General features: G+C 41.4%; 1 protein-coding gene across 2 annotated transcripts in view; it reads left to right on the top strand.

The window, feature by feature from the left end:
* TMEM232 (transmembrane protein 232) overlaps positions 1-22,058 on the top strand; it is a 133,798-nt gene that overhangs the window by 41,042 nt on the left and 70,698 nt on the right. For both annotated transcript variants that reach the window (XM_032770080.1, XM_032770081.1), the window contains 3 exons: positions 2,832-3,010; positions 17,513-17,636; positions 18,046-18,271. In XM_032770080.1, the coding sequence (XP_032625971.1) occupies positions 2,832-3,010; positions 17,513-17,636; positions 18,046-18,271 (529 nt within the window). The remainder of the gene's footprint in view (positions 1-2,831; positions 3,011-17,512; positions 17,637-18,045; positions 18,272-22,058) is intronic.

Below are 22,058 nucleotides of genomic sequence, written 5' to 3'. Positions count from 1 at the left end.
ACAAAACTCTCAGCCCAAGAGGGGTGAAGGTGCGTGGACTAAGAGGGTTTAAGCTACCTTTTTACCCTTCTGTTTCTAGGCTGCTTCAGGGGCCAAAATGGGATGTAATTTAGGTAGCCCTTAGGTGCCACCTATGTTACAACAGCTCGTGCCAAGCTGCCTGTGGGCAGCAGCACCTTGTGGAATCATAATGGTGCTGGATCTGGTCCTTCCCTCAGCCCCATACTGGTGCACCCCTATATTGGAACATGCAGAAGAGGCTTTGTAGTTTCTGTGCTGTGGGAATTCTTTTGTGGCCAGACCTAGGCTTTTTATTATACTTGTATGCTGCTACACCTGTAGGATCAGGGAAAAATACTCCTCCCTACTTTGTTACCACATCCAACATATGGAAAGGCTGCAATTGAAAATGATACCACCGTTTTAATTAAGCTAATTAACTGACCAAGTTTCCTCAATAAGTGGGAAGACAAAAGGAAAGAGAACCTGTTTATAACAATGACTTCTTCAAGACATTCTTATTGGTAAGTAAGCATGGATCATTAGAGAAAGAAACCAAGGAAAAAGGGTGCTCTGCTGTCAAATACTTTCCTTCAGTCACAGAAAGTTTGGGGATTTTGAAAGTATATACCCTTGAAAGTTTAGTATTCTTTGTCTTTGTTGAAGGATGTAGCACTTCATAATAAAATATTTAGCACTTAAAGGGATCGCCTCTGAAAACCAACTGTGCTTAAGGCTTTTGAATACAGTCAAACCTCATAACATAGTGCTCATAGATTTATAGACAATACACACCTAGTTTAGACTCTTCAACAGCAGATTACAGCAGCTTCTTCCATGTCTGTTTTTATTTTCCTTATTTCAAGGTCCGCTATTCTTTATCATAGCTCTGAATGATTCCTAAAGAGCAGCGAGGATTGTAGACTAACTAGTTCAGAACAGACAGCTAAAATGGATTGACAGTGATTCAATTACTATTAATGAAACTTAATTTCTATAGCATATTTAAGTGCACTACATAATAAAACTATCCCCCAAGGATTACTGAATTAAGAAATAGGGTCCCTGCAGCATCCTCCAGCCAGTGAGGACGTATGACAGCTCCCTCATGGGAGCCCTAGGTAATTTGAAAAACCAACTCAGTTCACTTCCTGGTCTCTGAGCTCGCGTTGTCTCTCACATACAACCATGTAGGAGATTTTCTACAATCCCGGGGGCTGTATTAACTAAAGCATTCGATGTGGCCACCAGTGGGGGAATTCAAGGGCTTGAGAAATCAAGACCTGTAAGGCTCAAGGAGTAGTCTGCTCATTTGCATGAATTTCCTGCCCACTGGGCAGCTCTGTAACTGCCCAAACCAGAAAGCAGGTATTTTGAGGGGAGAAGCTTGAGCAGACTCGCTTTATGATAAGGCCACAAATTATTTTATTCTGGATCAGGGCCTTCTTTATCTCTGGACTGTGATTGCACCATTATAGCCATTGTGATGTATTAAGACGTGTTTAGTTCAAAATCATTTTCATAGTGGAAAAAGGAGTGGACACTTAAATGGATATCAAGAATATCCAGAGTTGTGATTAATGATGCATTTTGTGAAAGAGTTACTAAACTTCATGCTTCAGGGTTAATCCAATTTCTAGCTATTAGAGAAGAGGATGGGACATAACATGAGGGTAGATTACTCCATATCTGCCTACTGTTGGAGTCATACACCTTCCTCTGAAACATCTGGTGCTGGCCACTGTCAGACAATACCTACCTATGGCAGTTCCCGTGTTCCTATAATATACATCATTTAAAGTCCAGAGAGCAGCTAATCAACAATCTATATGAATTTAGTAATTTCTCAAAAATAGATTTTTGTGCCATCACTAGATTATAACAATTTTAAATGAGCTTAGAAGCTTAGCATTTGGTCACGTAAATTTTTCTGCATGTTAATTTGATTCAGTTTAATTTGTGAATTCTTACAAATCCTACATCAAGATTCTGACACTCTTGTGGAGTCCCACGAAGTCATGAAGACTCCCCTGTGGCACAGGGCTCTGCATTAGCAGATCCTGATACAGGTTTGCTGCCTAAAGTCAGTGTTTAAAAAATGATAATCTTTTAAAAATGGTTCTTATTCTAAACAGAACTCCAACTTGTAAACAAATTAATGTTGGGTCTGATCTTGCAATCTGATAAATACAAGTAGAGATTGACATTTAACACAGAGTCCTATTGGAGTCAGGGGGACTGTGCTTGAACGTGAGGCTCTGACTACGTAAATCAGATTCCAGAGTCAGAATCTTGGCCAATTAAATGTTTTCCAGGATAACCAAAGTGTGCCAGTCCACATTACTGATGAATAACCTGTGTTATTTAACCTTACAGACAAACTACAGCAATTCTGCTTTTTGTTAATAGTCCCAGAAGGCTGAGGTTTTGTTTTCATAAAGCTAATCTTAGTCTGAAGTGAAATCTTAATAAAACTGGTTTATACTGTTAATGCTGGCTCAAACACAAGCTTAAATGTAACAGCATAGGCAGGGTCACTAATTTTAATTACTTCAGAAGTGACAACTTTGGGTAGTGAGCACTTCATAATACATAAAACCCCCAGAGAAACAACAATAGCACATCCTCTGTTGACTGGATTCTGAGATTTTTTTGGTCCTGTTGTGCGAAATATATTAGAGGCATTTGTAGCATTGTATTTTGTATGAGACTAGAATGCTGAGCAAGTGTTGTGCTGAGTAAAATTCTAAGACAAGTCTGAGTAGAAAACCAAAGACTAACTTTCTATTCAAGAGATCTTATCTATGAATTTCACTTAATTTTTTTCTTAGTCCATCTTGGATTCTGACCCATCAGTTCAATTAAAGCTTGAACAAAAAGAAAATACGATTCAGAACTTTCTTTGGCATAGTCTTGTTGTTTGGGTTTGTGTACACAACAACTCTTCTCGACTAGATGAAGTACTTCAACATCTTCTGTTCTATAAGGAAGAGCTCCATCAGAAAAACTGGTAAGGATAACTCTGATATAGTTCTTATGGAACCAACCTTTGTGTTTAAATGTTAATCACACCTAAATTGCCTATGAAAAAGATTTATAATCTCCGTGCCAAAAGCAGAAGCAATTTATGTACTTTGCCTTACTTCATTTTATCAATAAATTGTTCCTACCTTTTTCACTACAAGCACATACAGATATTGTACTAGTTTGTCTTTATTAAATTAGTTATTGATAGGAACTTCATTCCAGCATTTTAAGTTGCCTTAATTTTCCAAGTAGTTAAACAGCTGAAATGAAGTGTGCTATCCTTCAGGGAAATATATCAAGCTTCGATTTTTGGTTTTTTTGTATTCCTTACTTGTGAAGTGTGACCAAAACTAATCTTGAATGATTAAAATTAATTTTGCGTGGGAATGATTTCCTGAATGATTCTGTTAATTTAAGTATCAACAGCCAAAGTCAAGCTTTAAATCTGGGCTTTGTTTAGCAGAGCTACAGTATTAAATGGGTGAGTTGTTTTATTTTTCTTTTTAAGAAAATTTTTGAAAAGAAGAAGCATCTGCAAAAGTGATGCAAGGTACCTGCTCATTCATAACCAAAAAAATCTAGTCTAAAACATAATAGGAGGTTGCCCTGGGAACCAGATGTAAGCTTCCCTAGATATCAGGGATGTTCTGTCCCAGGGTATTGGTTTAGCTGCATAAACTTCAGTGAAATGGGACAGTGAATATAACAGACCTCTCAACAAGCATGATTTTTTCCCTTTGTTTTGTTCTTGAGCCTTATTACATAACTATAATGGAAGAAGCAGCAGAAAGGTTTTACCTAAACATAGAGTCTGACAAAGGTAGGCTATCTCAGGCTGTAACCCAGCTCCCTGACAACAGGATGTGAAGCTCTGCATCCTCAGAGCAAGGTGGGGACTGCAGGGGGGCCCTTGTCCTCCTCTTCTCCTTTCCATTGCTTACAAGGTAGCAATTTTTATAGTTTCTCTTATTCTCTCCAAGTGTTTGATTGGATCTTCAGTTTCTAGACCACATTACTCCATTATAGAAAGGAACCAAACAGTAAGTGAGTGGGTTTGCCGATGTAGGGTTTGGGCTTGAGCCTATCTCTACACAGTAGTCAGACTCTGTATATAATATAATGCTGAGCAAATGCCACATAATTTATCTTTTCGCCAACATGACACACAAATCTCTGCTCAATATAAGACCACAAAAATTATTCTGCCACTTCTAGCTCCTCATCTTGTCCACCCACCCTTTGTCATTAATTTCCATAGATGTGTTACTGTGTTTGTCAGTGGCTTTGCACACTGTTGTCCTTAAAAGAACAGAGTGGGAAGAAGAGAGAAAAATCTGTCTGATACAGAGGGCAGCACTAAGACTGAAAAAGGCCTTTACAGTTACCCTTTTCTCAGATGTAGTTGGAAGTAAGAACTGAAGGTGGCACCAACCAGAGCACCTAAGCCACAGAGGAAGGTAGCTGTCAGGCAGCTCTTTATCATATGGAAGTGGAGCTGAGGATACCTAAATGGCAACCACTTCTTGCAAGCCTCCTCCATCTTTCTCAAGACAGTGCTTCAGAGCCTCATGCCACTGCATGCTCCCTGTTCCTGGGGACCACTAAGCCCTGCAGGAATGGGACGTCTTTTCTGCAATGCAAGGCAATTACGTGCATTTTTATTTTTATTTGGGGGGACTTTTTTTTTTTTTAAAGTACTTCAGTAAAACCAAAGATTACCAAATGATTTAGTAATCAGTTAAATCTCCTTATTTCTAGCTGGTCACCAGATTCAGTGCAACTCTGCCGTATAGATTACGTAGCCTGACTGCACAACTTCAGTCCAATATGCTACTTAGTAGAAAGAGCCTTGATAAGGGGTACTGAGAACACTGGGAAGAGTCAGAAAAAAGTTGGTCTAGATCTTTTGCCCAGCCCACGTCCCTTTTGTGTTGCTCCAGTGATCACGGGCCAATAAAATAGTCCTCAGAAATTGTTCCTGCCAGCATAAGTTAGATGCAGCTCTGTGTTGCTCTAACCTTCACAAAGACCAAACCAGCCTCTGGCTGCCCCCATAATTGGGTTATGGGGTGGAAAACACCTTTTGTACCCTACCCACTCCAGCTGCACAGAGCTCTCTATGTTTAGAGATCTTGTCTCCATGGAACTTTTTGGTTCTTTTTGTTTCTAAACCTGGCAGATACAATGCAATATAATAGATTAACAAAGGATGAATATAGGCAAACAACACAGGAATGCAGGGGCAAGATTAGAAAGGCAAAGGCACAAAATGAGCTCAAACTAGCTATGGGAATAAAGGGAAAGAAGAAGAGTTTTATCAATACATTAGAAGCAAGAGAAGCACAAGGACCGGGTAGGCCACTGCCCAGTGAGGAGGAGAAACAGTAAAGCGAACTTGGAAGATGGCAGAGATGCTATAATGGACGTTCTTTGTTTTGGTCTTCACTGAGAAGTCGTGAAGGAATTGTCTAACATAGTGAATGCTTTATGGGAAGCGGGTAGTTTAAAGAAATAAAAACCAAAGAGCAAGTTAAAAATTCACTTAGAAAAGTTAGATGCTGTAAGTGACCGGGCCTGATGAAATGCATCCTAGAATACCCAAGGAGTTTAATGAGGAGTATCTGCTTCTAGCTTTATATCTTTTGGAAAGTCATTGGGAGACGGAGAGATTCCAGAGAACTGGAAAGGGCAAATATAATGCCATCTATAAAAAGCGGAATAAAACAACCAGGAAACACAGTACCAGTTGTTTTATAACTTCTGTGCCAGGGAGATAGGAGAAGTATTAAAGAAATCATAGCAAACATTGGAAAGGTGGTGAAAGGTGATAGGGAAGCCAGCATGGTATTTGTAAAAGAACAAATCGTTGTCAAAACCAATCTGATAGCTTTCTTTGATAGAGATAACGAGCCTTGGTGGATAGGGAGAAGGCGTGTGATGTGGTATACCAGACTTTAGTAAGCATTTGAACGGTTCTCGCAGATATTCTCTATCGAGAAACTAGGCAAATACAATTTAGATGGGGCTACACTATAAGGTGGGTGACATAACTGGTCTGATATAACCAATACCAGAGAGAGGTATTAAATGGTCCCAATCCTGCTGGAATGGTATACAAGGGGGTTCCGCGGGGCTCTGTTTTGGGACCGGCTCTTCACTATCTTTCATCAACGACTTGATGTTTGGCATAGACAACGTACGCTAGTTAAGTTTGCAGATGACACCAAACTGGAGGATTGCAATCTGCTTGGAGGACAGGGTCAAAAATTCAAATGATTTGGACAAATTGGAGAAATGCAATTGTCGCGCCACTTAGGAAGGAACAATCAGTTTGCAGACATACAGACTGGGAAGAGACTGTCTAGGAGGAGTATGGTAGAAAGAATCTAGGTGCATAGTGGGAACCACAAGCTATATGAGTTAGTCAACAGTGTGAATACTGTTGCAAAAAAAGCAAACGTGATTCTGGATGCATTACAAGTGTGTTTGTAACAGACACGAGAAGTCATTCTCCACTCTACTCTGCGCTGGTTAGCCTCAAGTGGGAGTATGTGTCCAGTTTCTGGCACCACATTTCAAGAAGAATGTGGTGAGAAACTGGAGAGGGTCCAGTAGAAGAGCAACAAGATACATTAAAGGTCTTGAGAAACATGACCTATGAAGGAAGGATGGAAGAATATGGTTTATTTAAGAGTAGGTTAGATAAATGTCTATCAGGGATGGTCTAGACAGTATTTGGTCCTGCCATGAGGGCAGGGGACTGGACTCGATGACCTCTCGAGGTCCCTTCCAGTCCTAGAGTCTATGAATCTATGAATGTAATACATGCCAGTAAAGTGCATAAGAATCACTAGAAACAGTAATTTCAAAAGATGTGTAGCATCAGCATAAAAGTCTTTTACAGCAGCAGCTACTGCAACTGGCACAAGGGCTGCCTGAGCTCCTCCTGAGCCAGGCGCACCGGCCGCTGCAGAAGTCACGGAGGTCACGGAAAGTCACGGAATCCATGACTTCTGTGACCTCTGTAACAAATTTGCAGCCTTAATGAGGGAGTCTAAAATGATTGTTACAACTCAAGAAAGAGATCTTTGAGTCATTATGGATAGTTCTCTGAAAACATCCACTCACTATGCAGCAGCAGTCAAAAAAGCTAACAGTGTTGGAAATCATTAGTAAAGGGATAGATAATAAGACAGAAAATATCCTATTGCCTCTATATAACTCCATAGTATGCCCATGCCTTGAATACTGCATGCAGATCTGGTTGTCCATCTCAAAAGAGATACATTAGCATTGGAAAATGTACAGAAAAGGGCAACAAAAATTATTAGGGGCATGGAACAGCTTCCATATGAGGAGAGATTAATAGGATTGGGACTTTTCAGCTTGAAAATGAGACAACTCAGGGACGATATGATAGAAGTCTATAAAATGGTGACTGCTGTAGAGAAAGTAAACAAGGAAGTGTTATTTACTCCTCATAATACAAGAACTAGAGGTCAAATGAAATTAATAGGCAGCAGATTTAAACAAACAAAAGGAAGTATTTCTTCACACAATGCACAACCTGTGAAACTCTTTACCAGAGGATGTTGTGAAGGCCAAGACTATAACAGGGTTCAAAAAAGAATTCAATAACTTCATGGAAGATAGGTTCATCAATGGTTATTAGCCAGGATGGGCAGGGATGCAAACCATGCTCGGAAGTGTCCCTAGCCTCTGTTTGCCAGAAGCTGGGAATGGGTGCAGGGATGGATCACTTGATGATTACCTGTTCTGTTCAGTCCCTCTGAAGCAGCTGGCATTGGCCACTGTTGAAAGACAGGATACCAGACGAGATGGACCATTGATCTCAGTATCGCAATTCTTATGCTCTTAAATTGAGAGGATAGCATTCTCTAGGATCTTTTGCTTCATCTCTGAGCGGCATGCATCCTGTTATTGTTTTTGCTGGGAATTATGGGAAGCTATATGGGTTTACATTTTAAAAAAAATCCCATAAATCCACTGTCTCCACCCCATTCTTCTTGTTTGTACTGGTTCATGCCATTTTCCAATTGCTATGGGCCAGCATGATCCCAACAATGTTCTGTACTACTACAGTGACAACCGTGACTATGACCAGGCTGCTTGGGCTGTATTACAATACTTAGGGTTGGACAGATTCAGCACTGGACTTTGCCTGTTGCACCACTGAGCAGATGATGCTGAAGCAGGAGAATATTCTATGGCAGCAGCAGCTCCTCCAGCAGCAGCAGGATACTCTGCAGCAGTGACAGCAGGCAGAGGCAGAAGACCAGAAAGATGCTGAGCTGTTGAAACAAGAGGACGGATTCCTGGATCACCTATACAGCATACAGTGCCATTTATGGGCCTCAGAAATTTGATTGGATTGGTGGGAGAGGATCGATCTGCAGGGCTGGGATGAGCAGTGGTAGCAGCAAGAGAATTTCAGGATAGGGAGGACTACCTTTGAGAGCTGTGCAGAACTGTTCCTGGAGCTTCAGTGGCAGCGTACCAACATGCAGTGCCCCATACTCATGGAAAAATGAGTCGCCATTGGCATTTGGGAAGCTGGATATTCCAGAATGTTATTGGTCTGCAGCCAACCAGTTGAGCATGAGGAGACCAACTGTTGAGGCCATTCTCATGCAGGTCTGCTATGCCATTGGTAAAGTGCTCTGTAACCAGGGCATGAAGCTGTGTAATGCTCAGAAGACTGATGGCTTTGCATGCATGGGGTCTCAAACTGTATAGGTGCACCCTCCCCACCCCGTCTCCTGCCAGAGCACAGAATTTATATACAGACATATTTCTCCATGGTGCTTCAAAGTCTGGTGGACCACTGCAACAGGTTTACAGGCATAAATGCAGAGTGATCTGGGAGGATCCATGATGATAGGATCTTTTGGAACTCGGTAGTATTTATCTTAATGGAGAGAGGCTCCCAGGACCACTGTGAACATTGATGATGTGAAAGTTGGTTTGGTTATTCTGGGAGACCTGGCTTATCCCCTGATGCTCTGGCTAATGAAGCTATACAAAGGCTGCTTGGACAGAAGGAAAAAACATTTTAACTATTGTCTCAGTAGTTGCAGAATGGTAGTCAAGGGTGCATTGGCTGTTGAAAGGCAGAAGGCACTGTTTATGGAATAGGTCTGAAGCAGCAGAATTTTTTTTCCCAACCATTGTAACTGCATGTTGTGTTTTGCACAATATTTGTGAGAGTAAAGAGGAAAGCCTGAAGGGTAGGTGGAAGGCTGAAGAACAGAGACTTGCTCGGAGGTTTGAGCAGCCAGTAAGGTATCCCAAAGAACACAAACAGCTGGGGAATGCTGGAAGGGATGCCTGTTCATGTCTTGAGTCCCCTGGCTGAACATGTTAGCCCACGGAGGTGGTACTGGGATGCAGACATTGCAAGCACTGGAGTATTTTGTGTTCCCCTATGTGCTTTTGTAGAAACCATGCATTATTTCATGGTTAGTTAAATGATTTTCTGTGTAACTGCAATGACGACTCATAATTGATGTTCTGTGCAGAGTTTTTATTACAAAACAATAAAAAAATCAATAATAAAGTTTTAATGAAATCAATGGAAAAGTAATATCTTTGTAGTTGGAAATATATTTAACTAACCAATCTATAAAATAACCAGCTATACACAAATCTTTAATGAATGCAACAGTAAGAACATTTAAAGTACATCAAATGAGGGGGTGAGGGAGGGGGAGAGGCATAAAGTTACAGGCGAGCAAACACCGGGCCTTCAGAACTTCTTGTCTGCATGGGTTCTGGATTAAGTGCTGAAGCTCAAAATTATCAGTGGTGTTTCAGGGTTTGCTGCGGGGATACAGTCGTTAGTGGTTGCTGCTGGTCCCAGTACCCAGCATTGTCCAGGGGCTGAAGGACATGGCTGGATTCCAAGTTATGGGGCTGCAGGGCCTGCTGGCCTAGCAGCAGCATGTTTTGCAGGAAGATGTTTTGGCTCAAGATCGTATCCATGAGCTTTCTCTGTGGCTACGTCTTCACTACCCGCTGTATTGGCGGGTAGCAATCGATTGCTCAGGGATCGATATATTGTGTCTCATCTAGATGCGATATATCGATCCCCGAACGCACTTATATCGATTCCGGAACTCCACCAACCTGAACAGAGTTGCGGAGTCGACATGGGGAGCCGCGAACATCGATCCCGCGCTGTGAGGACGGTGAGTAATTTGATCTTAGATACTTCGACTTCAGTTACATTATTCACGTAGCTGAAGTTGCGTATCTGAGATCGATTTTCCCCCGTAGTGTAGACCAGCCCTGTATCTCTGTCTTTTTCCATGGTCTCCTTTGCCATGGTGATGCTGTTGTTAGCCACAACCACTCTTTCCCTGGGCACTGAGACACTGTCCTTGGCCACTGTCATGATCTCCTGGGAGAGGTGCATTTCTTTCTCCCACTGGGTCCTCACCTACTGGCTCCGCCTCTCAGTCAGCCTGATTTTCCTGTGTGACTCAGCCAAGAGTTCTGCAGACATGTTGTGAGTCTTCCTTTTTCTCCACCTCAGGCTGGCTAGTCCGTCAGCAGTAGATAGAGGCTCTGTTCTTGATGGTTTGGCTGTTGCAGGTGCTGTGACTATGGGAGTAGGGGAAAAATAACCCAGTCACTTGTTCAAATCCCAGGCAAGTCATGAGAGCTTTTTAAAAAAAGTATATATATGTGATTTTACCCCCGAGACTCTTCCCATTCTTTGGCAGAAACTCAAAGGTAAGTCGCCTGCATGTACAGAAGGTGTCTGGTCGATTTGGATTTCTGTATATTGTATCTGCTTTCATGCTGGTAGGGATGGGGTGGTCAGAGCTATGTTTCCAGGTTGCTTTTTCGGTTTTGTTTGAGCGCTGGAGGCCCTCTTGCGGTGTTGGAGATATAAAGAGGAGGTTGGGGAGGGGGTGTTGTTGGGGGCATACTAGATAGCAATCTCTTCTACATCCCCTTTAGGCTATCCTCCTGACTTGATGCTGTTAGACTGAGGCAGGTGACGAGGAGGTTGAGAATGGCCTTTTTCAAAAAGGCAAAGGGCGGACCAGTGATAGAGGCTGTAAAGCTATTCACCAGGATAGTTCCCCAGAAGTGCTGCAGGATTGGAAGGGGCTTGCAAGCTATACTCAGACCATGGGCATGCAACTATTCTCTATAATATGCGAAAGAAAACCGAGCAATTTCTCAGTCTTAATTTCTGCTGCATCTCCCTGGCAGACATGGAGTAAGTGCAGACAAAAGAAGAGAGAGTTCTGGCATGATTTTATAGGGTTGTACTTCAGCGGGGAGCAGTATTGTTTGTGCCTTGACCAGCCATCCAATGTTCAGTTGTGTCTACTGTAAAGTACAAGAACTAAGCAAATTTCCCTTAAGCAGGGTCTCAATACACTGCTGAATTTTGCACTAATGAATGCTTTTCATTATTTGAACCTGCTGCAAGAAGGTGGGTGGAGAGGGCGAGGAATTCATACTGTGATTGTACTCTGCTGGCAAGTGCCATTCTGAAACAGCAAAAGACAGAGAGATGGAGGCTCTTAGCTCACAGCTACCAACAATAATATTAAAGATAGGTACTTACATGCCAAAGTTTCCTTCCGAAGAATCTGACTCTTTTGGTCCCGGCCTGGGTTTCCAACTGGGACTCTGGCTCAGCCAATGCAGGGAAGGAATCAGAGTCCATTGCAGCAGGGCAGGACTGAGTTTAGCTTTCCAGCTGGCTGTTGTCAGGGTGCTGAGTAGGTAGGCCATGCATCTGGTCTTAAACTGGATAGTCCTGCTTTTCTAGGGTTTGTCCCCCGTCCAGTACTGAGACAAAATCAGATGTGGTTTAATCTGATTTTGGACAGGGGACGCCATTTTGAAGAACGTGCAAGGTCACTTCCACCCACTCAGCCCATATCCCCAATGTCACCCCTTGACAGATGGGTAATAGCACAGAAGCTGGCCAAGGAGAACATTCGAGATCACCAAAGAAGAAGGTATCTGGGACAATGGGGTCTTTCGAACACTGGGTGGAGAAAGAACACTGACCAAGAAAAATAGAGATGGAGCAATGCTTTGCAGGAGCCCTGGCCAATGAGTGCAAGACAGGGTGGAACTCTGGGGTATGTCCAATAGTGTGTTTTGGGGGCTGTACCTAGTGGCAGCAGTGGCCAGTGGGTGACAGGTGTGCGGTGGCTATGGAGCAAGCAGCTTGGCATGCAGTACCGGGAGCTGTTGGCTGGAGGTGGAGAGAGACTCGGATCAGTGATACAGAAGAATGCACTCTTAAAAATGGTGTCACCTGTGCAGCATGACCTTGTGTCTGTGTAAGGTCAGACACAATAGAGATGAGGTCACATCAGTGAGGGTGGGACATAGCATCCCTGGAAGTACCAGAACACCCAGTATTCCAGGAATGAGTGAGTGACCACCCTAGTCCTGAGTCCCAAAAAGATCCCATCTCTCAGTGGGGCAGCTTTTCTCCAGCATCCTTTTGGTCATCCCCTGATGGGTCAAGCTGATCGGCCTCAGTGCAGGAAAGAGGAGAGTGTGGGCAGTAAGCTCCTAATAGTGCCTAGGATGAGTTATACTGTAATTGTATAAAATCCTGTCCAGTGCATCAAAAAATCTTCCTCTGGATTCTCTTTTTATCTCTCATTTCAATGTACTTTCTCCTGAGCTGCTTGTTCTTTATTCAAAATTGGTTGGCAACCTGGACATGACCTCTTGCAGACATCTGCTTTGCAAAGTCCACAGAATAGTCCTTTAGTTCTGTGGCTGGCCACAAACGCTTCCTGAACCAATGCTTCTCATAGATGACAATGAGATCTGGGGTCTCAGCATGGCTCCCCACAGCTGCAGGCGGCATGTTGTGTGCCTTCTGGACTGCAATACTAGTTGTATTGCCAGAAAGATACACTGGGATCCAGGAGCAAATGGGCAAAATCTGGCTCTGTGCCATGTTTTAAAGGGGGAAAGGCCATCCTGGGAACTTGATTGGTGCAGTAAGAAGACAGGTCAGTAACGCTCAATCTGCAAACCATTGGAAGCATGCAAAAAGTGATGCACAACAGATGCATGTATATGAACAAAAGACTGAACTAATATAATTAGAATCAAACCTAGTCCACTTTGCAAGAGTTCCCAATAAATGCAGAGGTGGTGCACAGTGATGAGTTGTGTCATGTGTATGTGTGTGTTCTCAACCTGGATTAACTCATCTGATCTGGTGTAAATCCCCTATGTAGACCAAGATGTGGACAGTAATTGATCCTGGAATAATTTTAAATTTCTTCTAAAGATCAGTGTCTCTGCTAATACTTTTAAATCCCTTTTTCTTTGCATATATGGAATAGAGACTTCTGGCCTCTTTCTGTGTAAGGGCATTTTCTTTCCTGGACAGCCTTAGATCACCACTAACATTGTCTTTTCAATCAGTGTTGCTATGATAGAGATATGAAGATATGTGCTATAACACTATTCATACTTAGGTGATTCAAAGAATGGTTTTATAAAAATCTTCACAAGTAACAATGTAACAGTTACAAATGAAATTATATCAAATGTAAACTCAACTGTGGCTCACTTTCCCCCTATTTTACGCTTATGCTGCCAGGAATAAATCCTCTCCCTCCTTGGTATTTATACTTTTCAAACATTTGTAGCCTCTTAATATATTCTCCCCCACCCCACCCCTCTTTAACTGTTGCTCAGCCAATCTGTACTGTACTTATATATTTAGGTCTTTTAATCTCTCTCAAAAGTCAGTTCCTCAGGGCCCTGATCATTTGTGATTCTTTTCTGAAATCCCTCCAGTTTGTCATATCTTTGACAGTGAGTGAGGTGTCCAGAACTGAAGGCAATATTCCATGTGTACTCATATCAGAAACATGTAGAAAGTATCTATATAATCTCTGCTCCATAATGTGATGTGACTATGTATGCAACTCACGTTTTAAATAGCTTTTTTTTTTTGCTACCATGTTGCATTGCAAACTCATATCTAATTTGCTATTCACTATCACATTTTGGAAAGGAATAATGCTGAAAGTGACCAAGTTTCTGCCTTGCATTATATGTCTGTGTTTCAGATTATTTCCCCCTCAATATATTTGCTTGCATTTTACAAGGTGAGTCATTTGATTATTTTTCTGACCCAAGTTACTAACCTCTTTGCATGCCTTTCTATTTGTGTCCTTACTGATCTTTACTCTTTCTTTTAGATCACTTAATGAAGATACTGATATTGATTTTTCTGCAGCTCAGCATCTCCCACAATTGTGAGACATATGGACTATTCTTCTTTCTGCAGCTTTGGGAGGCAGTTCAAAGCTGTAGTACAGCCCATGCTAGCCAGCCACATTCCCTTCTCTGGCCTGCTGCCAGATCTTCTGCCTCCACAGCAGCAAACTGGCAGTTCAGTTCTCTTTGCCAGCTTATTACTTTACTCATATTTTCAAGCAGTAATCAGCAGCCTTTCTCCTTCAGTTCCTGGACTGGGTATGGAGCAGTCAGGCGGTCTCTGCCACCTCAGGTGGTCTCAGCCACCCAGCATTGCAGCCCTTCACCGTCAGACTCTTTTGCTCCTTTTCAGGCATAGCAGAGCTGTATCACAAGCACTGTGTCCCTTTAGGCTTGTCCTTGAAATCCTCTTCTGAGACAGCAGTCCCACTGCATTCATACTTCAAGGATGTGATCAGAGAGGAATGGGAAACCCCTAATAAGGGCAGACACATAAGTAGGTATACACTTAGGTATTACAAATTGCAAGAGCCAAAAAAAAAAGTCATTAGATATACCAAAGGTCAGTGCTGCAGTGCCATCTCAGGTGAAATATATAGTAACCCCATACAAAGGGGACTGGGGATTTCTTTCCCAAAGATCCAACTGATATAAAGGTGAAAGACATTCTAAAGAAGGAACTTTGAGGCTTCATTGACCACCCTTGGAGCACCTCTGGCAGCTACATGCTTTGCAAGAGCCACTGTGTCCTGGCTGGATGTCTTTAGTGCTATGAAAGAGACTATTCTGACTTCTGGTCTACTCTTATGAAAATTTCCCTAGCAATAGCTTTTGTGGATGCGTCAATGAATGCAATGAGATTTTCAGCCAGGGACATGGCATCCAGCTCAGCAACCAGATGCCACATCTGGCTCCACAGCTGGAAGGTTGACATTCACTCCAAAAAGTCCTGTGCTCATCTAAATTCACAGGCTCTCTTTTCTCTGTGGAAGAAGTAGACAAAATAGTGGCAGAAAGCTCTGCCAAACCAAAACAATCCCTCCTCTCAGTGCTCTAAAGAGGAACTACAAACCTAGCAACAAAGATTGTCACTCCTCCCAAATAAAGATACCAGAGGAAAGGCAGCAGGTATATATGGGGAAAACCCTGGAACGGGATTGGGTGGCAAATCCATAGGTGGTCTACTGCCTTTAAGAGCCCAGTACAACAACAAACAACATATCTCCACCCAAACCTGAATTTGCAAGGCAGAATTCTCCACATCTCAGAATAATGGTTTTGATACTCCTCGAACTAAAGCCCCACCTTATCCCTTCTTCATCCAGTCCCCCATCTCGAAACAACAGCTCACTACTTGTACCCATCGCTCCAATTTGGCTTTTCATCAGCCCCCAGGGTCTTCACCAAGATGCCTGTGGTCATAATAGCCAGACCTTAGGTCTCAGGGCACTCACCTGTTCCCTTTCTAAATGACATCTTGATTAGAGCTCCCACCCAAGCAGTGGCACTCAGTGCCACAGTCTGGATGCTGAATCTGCTTCAAACATATGGATTTGTGATAAACACCAAGAAGAGTTCCTTGATTCCCTCCACAAAGATAGTTCACATGGGAGTGGAAATAGAAACTTATGCTCAGAGATCTACAAATCACTGGACAAATGCCACAAGATCCAGAACCTGATATCCATGTTGCTAAATTATGCAAGGCCGACCATAATGTCTACAGCTACTGGGCCTCCTGGTTTCATGTTCAGAAATCAACTCATAAACAAAGTCTCATATTATGTGCTTTAGGGCTTTTCTCCTGAAAGTATGGAACTGTTCACCTGGAAGCATGTAAGATGAGATACTGGATCCACACCAGGTGCTGACCTCTGTAATATGGTGGACAATCCCACAAAATGTCTGCAAGGGACTTCCCACATGCCTTCCAGATCCGCAGATACTCACAACTGATGCCAGCCTGCCAGGATGAGGAGTGCATCTGAGAAACAGGACAGTGTAAGGCACCTGGAATCCCAGGGAAAGGAACAAAAACATCAACCTATTGGAGTGCAGAGCTGTCAAGCTAACTCTACAGAAGTTCCAGAACTACCTAAAGAGGAAATGTTCTCATCCAACTGAAAAAAACAACCATTGTGGTGTGTATGAACAATAAAGGGGAAACCAGGAGTGTAACTCTTCATGCAAAATTGATGGAGATAGTGGAATGCACAGAGAGGACTCTTCTTTCCATAAAAGCAATACACATAAAGAACAGCTGAACTAAAAGGCAGTCCAGCTCAGCAGATGCACCGTCAACAGCTCAGAATGGTAACTGAATCGGAAAATTTTCTCTCTGATTTTGCAGTATTTCAGCAGGGAAGCAGACCCCAGCTCCCTGGGGATGGATGCTCTTTTGCACAGATGGCCACAAGACCTGCTATTCACATCCCCGCCTTTTTACTTCTAGGAAAGATGATCCAGAAGATAAAGCAAGAAGCAGCAAAGGTGGTAATGCTACCTCTGTACTGGCCAAGGAGGCCAAGATTCTCCAATCTGATAGAATTGAAGTTAGAACCACCATCAGGGTTGGCTCTAGCTATTTTGCCGCCCCAAGCACGGCGGCACGCCACGGGGGGGCGCTCTGCCGCTCACCGGTCCCGCGGCTCTGGTGGACCTCCCGCAGGCGTGGTCACTGGTAGGACCAACATGTTGGCCTTAAGGGTTAGCAGAGGAGTGGATATCTCATAGAGCTTTGCTAACACTAATTTCAATTACTATGAAAACAGTTTATTTTTTCCATTAAATGAAGTGATATAAATCATTATCTAATGACTTTTCCCTACCATCTGAACAGAAACCTAGTACTTTTAAGATCTAGCAGTGAACTACTTGTTATCAGTACCAAAATGTTCAATCCATGAATGATGTCAAGGTGTAATGGAACTAAGACACCATTAAAGTGTAGAGCTAGTTCATCTGCCTTTACTGTGGATCCAGAAAGAAATGTGATAAGTTTGTGCTTTTCCTGGGCCTTTACATTAAACTCACTAAATCTCCATAAATCTGTGGTACACTTTCACTTGCTCTCTAGAATTTGATGTTAACTGGCTCCAACAAATGCTTGCATTTATTGACAGTAATTGGTTCCAGCAAAACAGGACACTAATTGCCTCTGGCTTGCCAATATTTTAAAAATCCATTATTATTTTATTTTGTATTAAAGTTTTTTTTTCTGTCTTGAAATATCTAGGTTGGATTCTGTATTAGGTTTGTTGGTCCTTGGAGAGGCTGCCAAATTAAACTTGTCCTGCTTGAAGGTTTTAATGGATCTAGTGAGAGATTTTATTTCAAGCTCTGTGTCTCTTCAGAAGCAGGTAACAGCAGTCCTAATTTAGATGTAGCAAGAAAATATGTTTGTTGCAAACACTAAATTGGATAGAAGCAAAGCATTTATTTTCTTTACTATTTAAAACTGCAAGTCATGCTATTCTAAGTACTGTATTTTGAGATGGAGATAGAATGAGCAGACCAGTTATTTCAATAGAACAAACATCTGGAAGCGTAACTCTCCTATTCTTTAACCACTGTGCGTGTCTGGTGAATAATTATTTCTTCTACTGTACTACGCACTCACTTCTGGGGCATTAATATGACAAAATATGACATCAGATTACAGTATACGACTTTGCTCCTATTGTGTACTATACAGTACTTTTGTTAGAACTTGGATTTTGTCACAGACTGTCTAGGTATTTGATGGAAGTTGTATATTTCTACTAACAGAAAGACAACTGCATGAAAAATCTATCATCCTGGCGCTGGGAAATAGGCTACATATACACCACTGTGCTCAGAGACGTTTGTTTAAGTGGTATTACCTCAGATATACAAAAGACAGCTTTTCTTGGGTTCTGTGATTGTACAAAACCACCTAAGCATCCAGAAGAATTAAGTGGAGCAAGTTTTGTTGACCTTTTGCACTACAGTCCTTCACATGATCCACTTGACTGTAAGTACCAAATAAGAACACTTCCCCCTCCCCGCCCCACATATTCCTGCCAATTTTAGAAATATAGTAAGCACATGAAAAAAGTTCAGCTACAGAAAACTCAGTTTGGTTCCCAGTCTTCACTTCCCTGACTGTTTGGGGATAATTTGCTGCTTATTATTTGCCCTAGGGTGTTCTATGTAATATAAGTAATATAAGAATCCAGGAGTATTAACAATATTGTATTTACATTGTAATTATTCTGAGTCATGTATTCTTAGATGAATAAGTGGTAGTTACAGGTATCAATGAACAAAAGCAAAGCACAACTGCACTGTAACTTCAGTGTAACTACATGGTAAATTACAGTATACTATTCCCGGCTCTTCCAATAGCCTGCTGCATGACCTTAGGTAAGTCGCTTAAACTTCCTTGCCTCAGTTTTACTATCTGTAAAACAAAGGTAATAATACTGACCTCCATTTGTAAAGTGCTTTGAGATCGACTGATGCAAATTGCTCCATATAAAAGAGCTAAGTATTATTATTCTTATCTGTGACCAAGAAATTAAATGAATAATGAATAAGAAACGAGAAACAGAAGCTCCTCTCTCTTTGTGTAAACTCTCAAAATTACCCATTACCAATTCTTTAACACCTTTAATTTATTTTACATGGGTGCAGAAAAGATTAATATATAGTAAAACCTCTCTCTTTCTACCACATCAGTTTAATATATAATCTGGACATCTAAATATGTGGACACATGACTCATATGTGCACACAAGTGATTGTGTTTGCAAATATCATGATTGCATACACAGTTATACCATAGTTACATACAAATTGGATAAAGATAGAAATGGCTGGTCACCTAATTATCCTTGGAATGTGCAATTGCAGGATCAGTGCCTGCAAATGGAGGACTTGCACACACTGTCATGGAAGCACTGTTGCATATGCATATTATGTGCACATATCTGGCTAAATACTTGAGTTTTTAGCCTAGTACATATGGTAGATTGGAGTGATTACATTTCAAGGAAATAAAGGACAGGTTAATAGAAAAATAAAGGATAAAACTTGTTTTTACGGGAACTTCGTATTCATGGACCAAAAATCATATATTACTATAACATTGTGTGACCCCTTTGCATTATTATTATTACTTTAAAACATGCTTTTTATCTTATCAGTTGCTTCTTAGTAGTTCTACTGAATTTACAATAACTCAGATAGCACCTGTTGCCATTAGAAGTTTTAACTACCCAGAGAATGCTATGTCCATGACGTATGCCAGTGAAATCTGAATAAGTATAAATATTTTAATTTTCAACTCTAAAAATTAAATCTCCTTCATTCCTCCTACCACCACTTTTCTGTCACTACTGTACTACTCCATTTATACCTTATGCATAGTACACAGATATGCATTTATTGCAGGTAAATGATCATTTCCTTCTTTTTAACCCCCTATCAAAGTTACTTGCTCACTGCTCAGATCAATCAAAAGGCTTTGTATGGCTCTTTTTGTATCTCCTCCTAGGAAAGGTAGTAGTCTTCTGACTCCTTTTGTCATGGCTTTCAGAATCCATTCTCCTTTTCTTTTTGTCAGATATGCTCAGGGAAAAAATGTATTACACAAAAAGTCTATTATTAACCATAATATTTCTCTAATAGTCCTATGCATCCTAAATGATCTTCCCACATAGCAATGTTGGTGACATCTGTCATAAAAATAAAACCAAATATATGTGTGTTTCATTTTGGAGACATTCTAAAAAGCCTCACCACCTTTACTTGTCAGGCTTAAGAAAACATTATAAAAATCAACTTCTTAACAGCACATCTAACCTGGATTCGTAAAACTTCACTGTTTCTTTTTTCCCTTGCTTTCCCTTTGAGACTATAAGAAATGCACTGAACACAGGGGACTGAGGAAAGAGGGATACAAGAGAGATCTGTTACAACCTCTGCCTCTCTAATGCCTTTCTGGTATGTTGGGATGTATCATCACAACACACCAATCACTGCTGGTGCCATTAAGGAACTTCCATGTATGTTTCATTCCATAGGGAAGCCCCAGAGCTGGGTGAGATTTGGAATTAGGAACCAGCCTGAATTCAGCAAAGGCACAAGAGATCAAAAGATGGGGGGAGTCAGGGTCAAGGCTTGTATTGGAAAAGAGTGAGAAACTGGCCTGGCCTGGACACACGAACGGTTTTGGATTCAATTTTGGGGGAAACTAGAGGTATAGATTTTTTGAAGGATATATCTGGGGAGGAGGGAAGAGGGAGGATGATTAAGTCAGTTGAACCAAGCAAATCATATAAAGCACTCAGATACTACAGATTTTAAAAGGTTCAGGAACAGTGTTGTGGTTTGAACCACTTCTTATTTGATAAGAACTAACTGACCATCTGTAGTGTTCACATCCCATGAATAATTTAGGCAAAAATGGGCATTGAAGGACAGTGAAACCTGAGGACTAACTGACTGAACCCACTTACCTGGAGACACGCAGATGGACTGTGGTTAAGAAAAGTGCCATGGAATTGTTAATGAACATACATTGTCAGAATATGGGCTTTATATCTCTTCCAAAAAGAAATAAAATAAATAAATAAATAGGATACTCGCTATAGCACCCTACCAATAATCACACAGTGTTAGGGCATTGTTTGAGTATTCATTCAGGGCAAAGAGTGACATCTACTGAATGTCTTACAGCTTCTGGGTTTTTCCCTAGAGGTCTCTTATCAAAATAATGACCACCTCGGGCTCTGCTTAGCTAGTTAGACATGATGAGATAGTATTCTAAGGCTCTCCATATAAACACAGCATATACACACACACATCTGTAGATTTATTGCTTACCATGGGACTGAGATACTGGGCCTGTCAGAGTTCCCAGCACAGGGCACAATGCCCGTTTTACCACTTTGTTGAAAAGCTGAGCCTTCAAATTTTTCCTGAGCTGGCATGGAGCAACATTATCTGGATCTGAACACCCTTTGGTAGCTTACAAAATAACTGAAGATGACAGGCCTCCATCATCGCTGTCTCATCAATCATAGCAACAATTGCAGAGCTCTTGTGAAGTGGTATTAAACTCTAGCTTTGAGCGCCTGTCCTCTACATTTACACCAGGATTTCTACACAGAGACTCCTGAAGGCTAAAATCATGATCAAGGGAAGATATAAAAACCAGAGAAAAGTGTCACATTGATTTCTGAAAGTAAAAAAGTAGACCTTTTTGAAAGTTATACATTCCTACCTCTTTGTTATCCCCAAGAGAAACTATCACTGGGGAAGGAGCATACTAAAATCAAATCACATCTTTTTGTTCTTTTGAACACTATTAACTCAGAACATTGTGATTGGGTTTTTTTCTTCTCTGATTGTAAAATGGGTTTTCACTTTTAGGAAATTAAGGTAGAATATAAAGATTTATCTTAAGTCAGTGTAAATCTTCAAAACATACTACTATGTTCCTTCACCACAGAAGACAGATCCTCAGGAAGAGATACAAACAACAGCAATGAGAAAAAGGCAAGCTAAAAACAGTCACCTTGTGGTAATAGACATAATATAGCCCTAGAACTGTTATGTCTCCAGGATACAGAAACCTATTACTGCATGTACAGTCTACTTGTATTTTAATAAACACGTTACATATACAGGACTGTTGACTCACTTGATCTCCCTCTAGTTAAAATTTTCCAACTTGGTATGGCCAACTACACATTCTAGGACCCTGCCAACAACCTCAAGCAATAAAACTATACACCTATTCAATCTAGTGGGAG

This window comes from Chelonoidis abingdonii, chromosome 6, assembly GCF_003597395.2.
Source record: "Chelonoidis abingdonii isolate Lonesome George chromosome 6, CheloAbing_2.0, whole genome shotgun sequence".
In the NCBI taxonomy this organism is placed as follows: domain Eukaryota; kingdom Metazoa; phylum Chordata; order Testudines; family Testudinidae; genus Chelonoidis; species Chelonoidis abingdonii.
The sequence above is the reverse complement of the archived record's forward strand: the minus strand, read 5'-3'. Positions and strand labels throughout refer to the sequence as shown.